This window comes from Antennarius striatus, chromosome 1, assembly GCF_040054535.1.
Source record: "Antennarius striatus isolate MH-2024 chromosome 1, ASM4005453v1, whole genome shotgun sequence".
Lineage (NCBI taxonomy): Eukaryota > Metazoa > Chordata > Actinopteri > Lophiiformes > Antennariidae > Antennarius > Antennarius striatus.
The window spans coordinates 22,866,443-22,879,082 of record NC_090776.1 but is presented as its reverse complement, the minus strand read 5'-3'; the positions used below and the strand labels follow the sequence as shown (position 1 = coordinate 22,879,082).

At 39.8% G+C, this 12,640-nt stretch overlaps 1 protein-coding gene across 2 annotated transcripts in view; it reads right to left on the bottom strand.

Moving 5' to 3' along the window:
* galnt18b (UDP-N-acetyl-alpha-D-galactosamine:polypeptide N-acetylgalactosaminyltransferase 18b) overlaps positions 1-12,640 on the bottom strand; it is a 68,442-nt gene that overhangs the window by 17,502 nt on the left and 38,300 nt on the right. For both annotated transcript variants that reach the window (XM_068321704.1, XM_068321695.1), the window contains 3 exons: positions 11,793-11,976; positions 10,750-10,947; positions 10,406-10,520 (listed from right to left, as the gene is read on the bottom strand). In XM_068321704.1, coding sequence (XP_068177805.1) covers positions 10,406-10,520; positions 10,750-10,947; positions 11,793-11,976 — 497 coding nt within the window. The remainder of the gene's footprint in view (positions 1-10,405; positions 10,521-10,749; positions 10,948-11,792; positions 11,977-12,640) is intronic.

Sequence of the window (12,640 nt, the reverse complement as noted above, 5' to 3'; positions counted from 1 at the left end):
GACATGTGAATACGGCTAGATAAGACAATGAGCCTTATAACAAGAAAGAAACAAATCACTCCATCATCAACACCAGACCAGCACCTATAGGATAAGATATAAATTTGTCTTGAAAAGACGTTTAAAAATAAGGTGTTTCTATTTGAGGACTCTTGTCTTTCAAACAAACACCTCACACATGAGGTCAAGATTTTGATTAATGTATTGTGAAACACGTGTATCAATGAGATTATACACTTCCTGATAGGCTATGATGTGAAGCGGTGACATCTAGCTGATGACAACTGTCAAATCTGAAAAGAAATGCAACAGCAAAGACGTGTGTCTGCAGCTCCTCGACAAGATGAGCAGAACTCCACGACCATATCTTCCTGTGATTTATTATGCTGCCTGAGGAATATTCCTTTTTCATTCGATACTTGTCTCTGTATTTGAAGCTATCTGCTTTCATATGCCTGCCCTTCCTGTCCTGCCCACCCCCCACCCTCCAATAAAGCATAACTGGCTTTAAAAAAAAACACGCTGCCATTTCCTGCTGCATTCATTTCTCATTTCCTCAGTATTTTGTGATACTAACTCGTGTTATCGCAGCACAGCCTGACTGTTAGGGTAAAGCAGAGCTTCCTCTTTGGCTTTCCAGACTTGAAGCAGTGCAAAACATCCAGTTTCCATGATTTTAATCAAATTGTGCCGGCCGACTTCCATCTGAAGTGGACACGGTTTCCTGTGGTCTCCAAATAAATTCTGAAACATCATTGTGCATCTTGTCTGCTGTCTGTCAGGCTCCAGAAATCCACAGTGATAGTGGTACAGCAGTACATATGTGATGTATTTTTATATAGAAGCAAGTATTTCTCTTTGTCTTCTAACACGACTCCTCCGAACAAATTAATGTGAAACACTATTTAATACAATAGGTCAGGGGTGTCAAACTCATTTTCACCGAGGGCAACATCAGCATAACGGCTGTCCTCAAAGGACCAGATGTAACTTATAAATGTACCTCAATGTAATGTAAAATAAATGTAACTACTCCTTAATCGTAAGTAACTCTGAATATATTACTTATCCAAGTTACAAACATTACAATTGCACAGAAAAAATATTTTTTCCTGTAGCTCTGTTATAACACAAATTGTAAATCCTTTTAATTTTTTATGAAACCCACAGAACTCCATCAATGAAGGACTAAACTATTAAATGAATTTTAAAAAAATAACATCAAACACAAGTTAGGACATTAATTTTGCTCAAAACGTTTTTGTCAATGTTAAAATGGGCTTAATTACTGCATTGTGGGAAATGTAGTTTTGTTCAAAGCACACTTTTCACCTATTTATTTTTAGACACTCTGACCACTCTGACCTTTTATGCTCTCGCTCTTTTATGCTCTTTTATGCTCTCGCAAACATGTGTCAATCATGTGGTGGGCCACATTTGGCCCACCACATGATCGACACATGTTTAATAGATAGTACATCACCTCAGAGACAAGTCACATAATGAAAATCATCAAATACAGTTATTACATTAAAACTATTTTATTATTATCATTATTATTATTATCATTATTATTATTATTATTATTATTATCATTATTATTATTATTATTATTATCATCATTATCCAGTGCCGGTTAATTTCTCTGCACAGGACTTGTGTCCAGGGGGAATGAAGCCTTGTTGCCTGCTGACAGTGGATGTGCTGGTTGTCCCACCACCATCCTTTAAATTTTTGCTGACTCTCCTGCGACCCTCCACTTTGACCATGAACATATTAAAGAAAAAACTCATAGAGATGATGCTTGTAGGTGACAGGCTTGGAGCAATCCATACGAACTGCAATGTGACGAGTCGTAGCCTTGCATTATTAATCCAGCGTCAGATCAAATTACAAAGGAAAACATCCCAAAGGGCGAGAGACGCAGTGGAGTTCATTCAGTTTGTTGTTTGTGGTATCTACTTATCGGGGCTATTGCTGGTTCATTATTCATGGCCTGTTCTTAATATTACATCTCGTCTTCCTACCTAAACAAGTCACTTTTTATTAGCTGTGACAAGTTACATCTGTCAAATTCTATGTAATGTTAATTTAAAGAGATAACATTAAATATCTGTATTAAATTGTCAGAATATAAACTATGGGTTCCTAAAACAGTGTCATGTTCTGAAAAAAGGAATTTAATACAACGGCCTTGATGACAAATATATCTTGACATGTCTGTACTGGTAAAATCCCACTGGTGGAGATGTGTTTATTACAAAAAACGCCTGCAGTCAGAACACTGATGAGTTTTGCTGTGTCAACATGAAACTCAACCCACTGAGAACAAAAACATCCATCTGAATCGGGATCTGATTTATTGTTACACGCAAACAGTTTTCTTCCATCCCTCAATCTTGATAATCATCAAAAAGGTTTGAAGACAACAAAATCTCATTTTACTGTGTATAGTGACAATAAAGGTTTTCTATTCTATTCTATTCTATTCTATTCTATTCTATTCTATTCTATTCTATTCTATTCTATTCTATTCTATCCTATTCTATTCTAACAAACACTTTAATACAAGTCCGCACACTGAATCCAGAACGTCATACAAACCATTATACCATTAAAAACTGGATCATCTGAAACACATAAAAAAATAAAATTTTGTTTGTGATGACAAAGAGTCCAATTTGGAACACATTCTTTCAATAGAAACTAATGCAGTGTAGAATCAAACCCTGTATTTCAGGAATAAGGTTTTATTCCACAAAGCTTCATACGGCTGGCAGAACCTGATGCGATCCATCCCATCCGTGGGGAGCCCTATTCAGCATTCCCTCTGTCCTACTTCAGCTCTTATCAAGGGAGGGTGTTCAGAACCTCTACCGCCACAACTCATCACCACTGCAGAAACCAGCATCTCTGAAGTAACACTTCAAACCCTTTCCTATGAAATCATCTTTTATTGTTCCACAAAGTGACCTTAAATTTTTATCAATAGAAATGTCAAGTAAATTTGTCCTTGTGATCATTATTGGAGAGAATTAACTACATAGTTTTGTACAGATTGTCTTCTGAGAACAGGGGTGAGGGTTAGATGTCCTAACTGATAGTGTAATCAAAATGAAGTAAGCTCATGAGCGCAGACTGGTGATTGGTTGAGGCTGATACTTTGAATATATGTTTCTTTTCAGGGAAGTACATGAATACAATTTTGGTACCAGAGCAATGAAGTGTCTTTAGGATTTAATTGTGTTTCAAGCAATATTCCAAATGCTAACATAGCAGATCTTCCTGTGTTATTTGATATAATTCATTGCTATTCACATCACAGCTGTAAGACTTTCTCATTGATTGTCTTGTTGGTTTGAGATTACAGAGCGTAGTTCAATGGATTTCAAGCAACTCTGGGATCATGAAACTCAATCGGTGCTGCTGGATAACAATTACTGGTCCAGCCTTTATGGAACCGCTTTTCTAATTCATCTTGTATTATGAAGAGTTATTTTTGTCTTTTGAGTCTTTTTTTAAAGCTCTGACACTGTTCATGTCCACTCCCTGTCAAAAAGGTCACCACCTGGATTTCACTAAGCAGATAAAAGAGGTAAAACTCAAGGGACTAACAGCTTTTTGGTTATTGTGAGTTTAAAAAAATGGAAGCAATGGAAAAATGCAATGTGGTCTGATGAGTCCAGATTTAGCCTGTTCCAGGCTGGAGGACGTATAAGAAGAAGAGAGGCGGATGAAGTGATCACACACACATACACACCAGCCTGTGGAGGCAGTTATAATCCGGGGGCTGCTTCAGTTGGTTCAGCGTCGTTATGAGGTCAGCTGAATCTACTGAATGACCAGGATTTTCCATCAAAGGATTTTTTCTTCTGTAATGACACGGACATATCCCAAGATGATAATGGCACAATTCACCAGACTCCAATTGACAAAGAGTGGTTCCAGTAGATGAGACATCATTTCCACAAATTGATTTACCACCAGAGTCCAGACTTGAACCCCACTGAGAATCTCTGCAATGTGCTGGAGAAGACATTACTCAGTGGTCGGACTCTCCCATCATCTAAACAGGTTATTGGCAAAAAATAAAGCGCAACATCAAAGTTCCATGTAGTATTACAAAACATTAGTGTGTGCCTTTTTGGGCAGTGCCATTGCCGATTCAGCATTTGGAGAACCATTTTATGCCACTCAGTCTGGTAAACTGTGCTGTTTAGTGCACATTGATGGTTTATTCATGCTTACTGTTAATGCTGAAGGATCCCTTTTTACAAAAGACTGTAAGGATGACCTTGAGTCAGTTTTAATAAGCTGAAAAGGGTGTATTTTACACTTTTAGATGACTGTTTTAATGTATTATATATTCTGACTATAAACTAATATTTGGTTTTTTATGCTTCACACAGTCATATTACATATTCAGAGCAACAGCTCAGGTGTCACAGCTATTAGTGTGAGGATGAATTCACATTTAATGTTTAAATATTGCAGCGGACTGGTGTGAGGACACGGCTCTTACTCATTCTAGATGCTGCATGTACTTTTGAAATTGCTTTTTTAAATGCTCAAACAAATAATGTTACGTATTGTTCATGCTGAATACAAATCACATGCAGAATATTTGGATGAAATGCAATGTGTAAATCATTACTATGACAGTAATGGTGTTTTATTGCCACTTCCATGAATACAAACCCAGCCTCATAATCTTGTTTCATAGCCCTCAATGAACCTCATTTCTCAACTCAACCTTCCTGGCACAGGTGGAGAGCGATGATGTCTCCTAGGGTCTGTTAGTGATGCACTGTTCCAGGCTGGTTTCTCTGGCACAATACCCAGTAGGCACAGGTGTTTTGGGAGATCATTTGTATTACAATTATATTACCCTGTGTGTGTTTTACAGTCCAGTTCTCATTTGTAACAGCTGCATATACGCAAATCTATGCAATCTATAAAAAACAAAGTAAATGGGAGAACCTGTGCACCCGCGTGTTCACACCGGCCCAAGCATACAAACATTTTACAGAAAGGGGGAAATTCATGACACAGTTGGGCAGGTGATGAATGGAAGTGAGATTGGATAATGATGCTTCACACCAATTCATGTCGTTCTAAACAATCAAACCAGCCATGTTATTTGCACATATACCTGCCATGAGCTGCAAAATATTCCAGAAGCACCTGTCCATTTGAAAGAATATAAAAGATAAGCAATTCCTACATCTGTTTCTTTAAGCGTTTCATCAGCGCTACTTCAGCATCACATTCTCCACCTCCGGAGCAGAGATGAGAGGGCCTGGACTGCATCAGTGACTGTAATCGATGGTATCATCAAATAACACTAAAGAACAGTAGAATGGAGCAAAAAGCTGTGAATGAGTCACAAAGTGTGATTTTAGTTTTCATCATGTTCTTCTGTGAAGAGTCTGCAGCATGATTGTGCTGTAAGTGGTGGCTGCCACATCTCCTACAGTCATCTCACCTGAATGTCTTCACCACCCACAAATGTGTTTAAAGAATGGAAATTAAGTGACTGACTTTCATTCAGTGCACTCCATCCTCATTACGGTCCTAATCATACTGCAAGCCACGTTCACTGAAACAAACTTAGAATCTGTTCATCAATCAAACTTTCGTTTACAAATGATTCCCAGTGGTTTATACGAGTACGGTAATCTTTGTGATTAAGTTTTGTAAGGTGTGATGCAGTCTCAATGCTGTAAATATGAAGATAAAAACCTCACTGTCCTCATTAGAGGAGTACATGAACAAATAAATTACAAGCTTTCAAATCTCTACCAGCAATAATACTTTAATGATGATCAATTATGTTTCATAACCTTATGTTATTGATTAAAGCATGTGGGCAATTCACAAACACACTGATAAGGAGCCTAGCAGTCCTGATAATGCATTTCTCAGGTTTTCTGGAATATTTAACCAAAAACACAAAGAAGTCCTGAGTCTGCATGAGATACTTCATTTCAAGTCTGAGTCCGGCTTGTTTTTTTTGCCTGTAATCATTCCCACCTATGTCTCAAGCCTGCAGCGTTTCACTGAGTGAAATAAACATTATTTCTGTGCATAATGACTACACTTTCTTTAGAAACACAGTTATTGAATGTGAATGTGATTTACAGGAGGCGGTGCTGTAATTTTCTCTCCTTCTTTTTAATGCTTGTTACATTACTCAAAATAAGGGATCTTTGATCGGAAGATTCATTTATAGGAATCAGCATTCATGAGGTGTTTTGCACTATTATTTATGGTTGAATGTGGGTGAGTGGAGGGCGGGATGTGAGGCTGATCCATGTGCACACGTTGCCAGGTGAATCATGACTTATAAAAGGAAATGTTTATATACAATTAAACATTCTGATTGCTTTTTTTAATTGCATATCGTTTTTATGAATATACTGTACATTTGTATGATTGGTAAAAAGAGTTACCATGGATGCATGAGCATGCCGCAGGTTTCCTCTGCTCTGAGCGAGTGTTGCTATCCTTTTTATGCCTTAATTCTTCATTATGGACAGCCTCCACCCAAGTCTGCTACTGCAAGCCAAGCGGTGCTGAACTGGTGTACTCCAGGGGGAAGATGCTGTCCATGAAGATCAGAGGAGAACCAGGGATTCAGGATCTCATCCCCGCTGAGATCCAGCAGAGATACATGAGTTGGCCAAGCAGGGAAGCAATAAAAGGCTAAGCTAATGGCTAAAACCACAAGCTTTCCATTCCTGGCTCGTTTGTTTTTTCCGAGACGTGGCTAATAGGCAATGTTCCAGATGCCAACGTTTAGATGACCCCCCACTGGGTAAATCAGATCACACACATCCCTCTGGTGAAGAGATTCCCAGTTACAACCTGGCTGGTCAGAGGACGGTCCCTGGAAGCTAAGAAGATGCTCAGGACTGCTTCCAGACCATGAATTGGGATGTAATTGTTGGCTCGCAGGGGGATGACATTGAGGGGGCAGCTAAGTGTTCATGGATGATATGAACTTCTGCGTGGACACAATGGTTCCTAACAGGACAGTCAAGTGCTACCCCAAGAATATACCCTGGGTACCCATGAGGTCAAGACTGTCCTGAATTGTAAGAAAGAGGCGTTCAGGAGTGAGAACAAGTGGGGGATGAGGAAGACCGAACAAGAATAAGACACTGCCTGATGAAGGTCGAGGAGGCATACAGGAAGGAGCTGGAGAACCAGCTGGGTCGCAACCAGGTGCAGGAGGTCTGGAGTGGTATGAGGACCATCACTGGGTACGGAATAGGGTGTAGGGCAACATCCAGGTTGCAGAATGAGAATGGGGGGAAAAGTTGGACTTCAGCTACACTTGCGGTGGAATCGGGCTGTAATCGGGATGAGGAGGTGTCTCATGATGGTATGATGTAAGTACCTTACCCCCAAGCCTCCAGCTTGCTGTACATTTCTGCCTTTTACATTTTTTTGTTTGTTTGGATATTGTGGAATTGTATTTGTACGTCTGTTTAGCTGTGTATTATATGTTTCCTTGCTTTTGTTAATTTAAATGCATATTTATGTGTCCTCAGTTGTGTATCTGTGTGCTTCTTGTTATTTATTTCTCCTATATCTTTAGTGTAATTGTTGTATCCTTTGTCGATTTATGTTTATCTGTATTTATTCATTCTTTCTTTGTGCTGTCTTGGGAAATGTGTGAATGTCTGAGAACAGTTGATAGACATAATTTCCTTTGGGATAACTAGTGTCTGTTTGTCTGTCTGACCACAATCTTTCAGCTATTTACAATAAGATGCCACAGATGGCATCATAATAACTCTTCAACGTCTCCTTTGGTAAATGGTCAGGAATAAAGAGTGAAAGTGCAAGACATACAGTTAAAATTAGCAGCTACTACATGCTTATGGTTCTTTGTAGTAGTTTGTCTCCAACAACAAACCAGATTCATCTTTTAACAGGTGCGTCCAGGTTCCACCACTTGTCCTTTCAACAAAATTCGTTAATCCCAGAAAAACACACAGCAGAACAGACATTAAAAACCCCTGGGGAAAAATTCAAGAATTTCCCAGGAGTCTGTAAATCCTTGGTTTAATTTTGAAATATGTAAAGTACATATATGCATGTAATTATGTATACACAAACACACACACACACACACACACACACACACGCACATTCACCTGTGTCTGTGCTACATGTGCGTAACATTAAGAGGACTAAAAACATTCACTTCTTTGTGTAACTGTGTGTTGCAGAAAGACACGCAAGTTACCTTGATGAAAATACATTGAGCACTCCTGCCATGACTCAAATGAGGCCATTTCATGACATATAAATGTACACACATTAGATTGAATTGGATTTCTTCCACACCATGACAGAAGTGTTCAGTTTGCACTTTGTGACCAAATGTGAACAGAGAGCAGCAGTTCATTTCCCTCTTGCAGTACCCAAGACATCTCTTTCATGTTGAGGCCAAAGCCTGTAGCTGTTGGCTGGGTGTGTGTGTGTTTGAGGATCTGTCAGCAGCTAGTTTGTGTGATGGCAGGTGGTCTAGAGGCATGACCAATACGGTCCAGACAGGCAGACAGACCCCGCTGTGGCTCTATGGGGCCACTAATCTGGGGCCAGGCCAGAGTCCTCAGGTCTTGTAGCTTCCAGCTGACACTGTCACACTCCATTTCAAAAGCTTTACTGAACTCTAAACTACATTAACCTCCAGGCAAGGGCGACTTCCTTGAGTCTGACATGAGCAAAGAAGTAAACAACACTGAACAACGAATTCAGAGCGAAGCATTGGGCCAGAAAGTTTCATGAAAATTTTTATACACAACCTGAGGCTCTGGTTGGTCATATGTATAATAAAGTTCATCACTCTGTCCAAGTATAAAGAATTCAGTAGGGATACTATCAACCCCAGGAACATAATTTCTGAAGTTAGAGGACTCATGGGTCTCCCTTCTCTACATATGATCAAATCTCTATCATTAGAGTGGATGAGGATTTCTACATTTGGCATCCTGTCATGTGCCTGTTTGATTCTCTCAGGACTGTCTGCTGCGTCTTGTTCCTAAACAAGCTGGTAACTGCATTACTGGAATACGTACAGTATATCTGCACTGTCATAACAATTCTCTGCAGAGGACCATTATTTCTCTTGCCAATATACTTATTATTCTCCGGAAATGAATGCACACCAAAACAATTTTAGTCCACGTCAAAGCTGGTGGTGGTGTGGAAATTATGGCACTGTGAGAAGAATGCAACATAGCTGCAGGCAGAGCCCATACATCACTGCTAACATTAGTCGCTCTGAGGTGCTTAGCAGTGATTATTTAGACTGGTAAAACCTTTAACATTGTAGAGAGAGCATAGCGGTGTGTTGGGACACATTTTGAACGATATCTTTCAAAACATGTTCATGGGGAGAGAACTTTGACACAACAGTTTTGAGTCAATATGGAAAATGGTGCCAGGGGATGTCAAAAGGGGGGTCATTGAAATGCGAGTTTCACCGAGTCTTTGTTTACTAATGGGTCTCATTAGCATGAGACTCATCACCTGGGTTAATCTGCTGAGTCGGTCTTTTAGCGAGTTTCAAAAGGACCTGATTGTAAATAGGCGAAAGCTGATGTCGCAGACCACACCCCCGTTCAGAGATGGCTTCTCCACTTTAACATGGATGGCTTATTTCACTCCTCTCTCAAACCATCTGTCCTCCCTGTCCAAGATCTGGAAATTAATATCCTGAGATGAGTGCCCATCTTCGTTGAGGTGAAGGCAGACTGCTGAGTCCTGTCCTGATGAGTTGGCTCTTCTGTGTTGAGCCATGCACTTGTGTAGTGGTTGTATGGTTTTCCCTATGTAGACATCTGAATATACCTCACTGCATTTAACTGCATATATCAGGTTGTTCTTCTGACACAGTCAGAAGAGCAAAAAAACTAAACAGCCACTCCACAAGCCATCAGGAGCTGTTCCAATAAAAGGAACTCTGAATGCTTCAGCATACCAAGACATTTTGGACAATGGCATGCTCCCAACTTGGTGGGAACAATTTGGAGCTGGCCCCTTCCACTACCACCATGACCAGTGCACAAACTAAGGTCCCTAAGAACATGGTTGTCAGAGTCTGGTGTGAATGAACTTGACTGACCTGCACAGAGTCCTGACCTCAACTCAATAGAATATCTTTGAGATGAATTAGAGCAAAGACTGAGAATCAGGCGTTCTCATCCAACATCAGTGCGTGACCTCACAAATACACTTCTGAAAGGTCGAAATTTTCCATAAACATACTCCTAAACCATGTGGACAGCCTTCCCAGAATAGTTGAAGTTGTTATAGCTATAAAGGGTTGGCCTGTGTTACCCGGATGAACTATGGCCTGTGGCCACTAATGGCCGACGTTATTACTCACCCTGATGCCAAGCTCCACATTTTCTCCCCCATACACTTCCATTCCTTCATCTAGCAAGCCAATCTCCTCAAAGTACATCCGATCTACCACAAAGCAGCCAATCAGGGCTGGGCTCCTGGTGGATTAAAGATGATGAAGATCAGTTTTATTCCTCTGTCCTGGTAATGCTAATTTGTTTCAGTTGCTATAGTGATGGTCAAAACAGGATGAAACCTTTCACATCACAGACTGTGTAAATAAATGCAGCATGAATTACTCTTATCAGTGTGGACAGATTATTTTACTGAATGTCAGATAAAAATATATTATGCAATTTGATGAAGACGATCAAGGCCTTCACTTACTGTATTGGTGCACTCTTGTTGCCCTTGTGCCACCAGGACTTGGGTGGGTTGAGGTAGCGACACCAAAGCTCCCAGTCAAAGCCCTGGGCAGACAGTGGATATTCTTCAATCTCAAATGTGTCATATTTGATGTTATCAAATGATGGGGAGATGATTCGGGTTCTGTCTTCTTTAATTCTCTGCAGTATGGGTTCAGCCCTTAAAATGTGGAGAAAGAGAATCATTTTTAGTTTGACTGCATGTTTTGCCAGGCTTTCTCCATCACACATATGATTGTGTCAATCATGTAACACTACTTTCCTGGTTTCATGAAAAATTCTATCCTATTTATCAATGCATCATTTGGAGTATGCTGATGTAAACATAGAGAGATGAAACATGCTTATCCACATTGGAGTTTATTCATAAACTGCATCATTATTCATAAACAACATCATTATTCATAAACTGCTTCATTGAATGTGCAAATGCATTTGACAAAAATGAAAGACAGCCTTGGCTTTGATTGCAAAAATGTTTTAAAATTTCAAAGCAAACTCTAAACTTTGTTGCGAGTCATGTGAAAAAAATGATGCATCGTCAATGTTAATACTGTAAATAAGAAGCTACAGCCAGAAGACTGTTCAGATAAGATTAATGCACCTTCCTCTAAAGCAGCCTTGAATATATAATGCTATATGTTTTCTGTTATGCAAAGCTAAACAAATTTAACTGGCTGCACATTGTGATTGATATTATCTATATTATACGATTGTACAGTTGTTGTGTTTAAATATAATGGACAGACATATTCCTGTATTTTCCATTTTACCTTTCAGACAGAAAGTGAATTCTCAACGTCAAAATATCTTTAAAGACTTCATGTTTGGATCTGTGGATAATCAAAGCGTTTGTTTTCGTAGACGCAAAATAAATCCACGAGAAAAGAACCGCAGTCTGTTTTTATATTTGATAATTGTCTCTCAGCCCACAACAGTGATGACTAAAGAATGCTTATGTTGAGTGGTGCCAACGTTATGCTGCTCTTCTGGTGAGTGACTCACCAGCCAACATTGAACTCAACATGGGCATCGAACAGGGCAACGACTGGGGCAGTAGCGGTCCTCCACCCGCTCACTCTGGACCGGATCAGACCCTCCTGCTTGGAATGTCGCACCATCTTGATGAATCCAGGGTGTTGGCTGTTTGTTTGAGACACAAAATCCTGTAGCTTCTCCTTTAGCTCATCTATAAAACACACAAGCATGCACACACACAAACACACACACTCTAATATCTGAAGATGATTTAGAAGAGGAGATAGGTGGATGTAGAGAGAGCTACTTCTAAGCAAACTTCCACTGACAAGATGCCATCATCTCCTTCTCCGGAGGGCAGTGTTTCACTGGTAGCATTCCAGCAGAGCTAATGCTTCACTGCTTTGATCAGTGGACCAAAGAGGCAGTAGCCTCAGCCAGAGCTGCAGACCGCCATGGGGCTCACCAATCATAATGTAGTAAAGCAATATTGAGGAGTCAGCCTGCACTGCTTTTCAAAACACAGGAGAAGTTCATCTGTTTTAATGCTTCAAAGTTTACCTCCATTATTGCCTGACTTATAAACTGTATGATGAATCATAGTTTCACAGTAGCTCACAAAAATGCAATACATTGCAGCAAGGGGTTAGAGGTTACCTTGCTAGAAAAATATTAATCCAAGACAAAAAAACTTATCTCAAACAGGACCATGCTCTGAGGTTATTCTTGTTCTGTCAGGAAAAGTTAGTCACAAAAAACTATAGTGTTATCACAAGTTTTCAATGCATCAACAAAACAAAGCAGGAAATAAAAGTTCCATTAGCATCGCGCTTCAACGTTATTTCTATCACCGTTGGCTTCTTTTTGCGATTACC